The sequence below is a fragment of the Geospiza fortis genome, unplaced genomic scaffold, assembly GCF_000277835.1.
Source record: "Geospiza fortis unplaced genomic scaffold, GeoFor_1.0 scaffold2, whole genome shotgun sequence".
NCBI lineage: Eukaryota > Metazoa > Chordata > Aves > Passeriformes > Thraupidae > Geospiza > Geospiza fortis.
In genome coordinates this window covers 2,880,040-2,881,446 of record NW_005054366.1, presented here as the reverse complement: position 1 = coordinate 2,881,446, position 1,407 = coordinate 2,880,040, and the positions used below count along the sequence as shown (strand labels likewise).

General features: G+C 59.7%; 1 protein-coding gene across 1 annotated transcript in view; it reads right to left on the bottom strand.

Annotated features, from left to right (window-relative positions):
- The window catches only part of NOX5 (NADPH oxidase 5), an 8,966-nt gene that overhangs the window by 277 nt on the left and 7,282 nt on the right, over window positions 1-1,407 (bottom strand). Inside the window, 3 exon segments of the mRNA XM_031059663.1 lie at window positions 742-934; window positions 1,028-1,127; window positions 1,333-1,398. Of these exon segments, the coding sequence (XP_030915523.1) occupies window positions 742-934; window positions 1,028-1,127; window positions 1,333-1,398 (359 nt within the window).

Here is a 1,407-nt window from a genome sequence, read left to right as displayed (position 1 = left end):
ACCCGCCCCAGCACCTGCAGCGGGAGCCACGGCCGGGATCCGCCACCGCCCTGCCCTGCCCGCGGCCCCATCCCGTCCCAGCGTCCCTGGAACGACGCCCCTTCCAACCCAACCCATCCCGTGAGTTTGTGCTCCCGTTCCCCAATTCTCTGAGCCCATTCCCCAGTTCCCTGATCCCATTCCACGATTCCTCAATCTGACCCAGATCAGAGGCTTGGAGTGAGACCATCTTCCCATTCCCTGATTCCATGATCCCATTCCCCGATTCTCTGATCCCCTTCCCTGATTCTCTGATCCCATGATCCCTTACCATGATTCCATGATCCTGTGATCCCATTCCCCAATTCTCCGATCCCCTTCCCTGATTCTCTGATCCCATGATCCCATACCATGATTCCATGATCTTGTGATCCCATTCCATGATCCTATGATCCCATTCCCCAATTCTCTGATCCCATACCATGATTCTCTGATCCCATTCCATGATCCCCATTCCTTGATTCTCTGATCCCACTCCCCAATTCTCCAATCTCATTCCATGATCCTATGATCCCCATTCCCCAATTCTCTGATCCCATGATCCCATACCATGATTCTCTGATCCCATTCCGTGATCCCATGGTCCCGTTCCCCAGTTTTCTGATCCTATTCCACAATCCCATTCCCCGATTCTCCAGTCCTGTTCCACGATGCCATTCCCCGATTCCACGATGCCGTTCCCCGATTCCCTGCTGCCCCCGCCCATCATTCCCATTCCCTGTATCCCGTTCCCTGACCTGGTCCCAGTTGGGGCGGCCGGGCCGGGTGCGGCTGCGGAGCCCGGAGATGGAGTCCCAGGCAGCCAGCAGGTCCAGGGCCAGCTGCAGCCCCAGCGCCTTCACGTCCCCCTTGCCCAGCGCCGAGGTCATGTACAGGTGCAGCTCCAGGAACTTCCCTGGCAATCCCAGGCATTCCAGCTGCCCGCCGGGATCCAGCCTGGCCTGGGCTGGGGGCTTTCCCGGGAATGATGCCGGGCTCTCCCGCTCACCTCCCGGCTCCAGCTCCGCCTGCTCCGCCTCCAGCTTGGCCAGGAGGCCCAGGAACCACTGCAGGTGCTGCTGGTCCCGCGTGATCCAGATGAAATCCACCTGGCAGGGCGGGAAAGCCTCGCCTTGGGATCTCACTGGATCCTGGTGCCAGATCCCAATAGCAGATCCTGGCACTGGATCCCATCACCAGATGCAGCCCCCATTCCCAAAGCTCCCAGATTTGAGGGATGCTCCCGGGCTCTCCGCCCCATGCCAGGCCAAGCCTGGATATCACATCCCCTCTTGCTCCCATTCCCGTTCCCACCTTCCGGAGTGTCATCTCCTCATCCCGCCGTTCCTCGCTCCAGGAGAAATGGCAGCTGGGGGAGCTCTGCTTTCC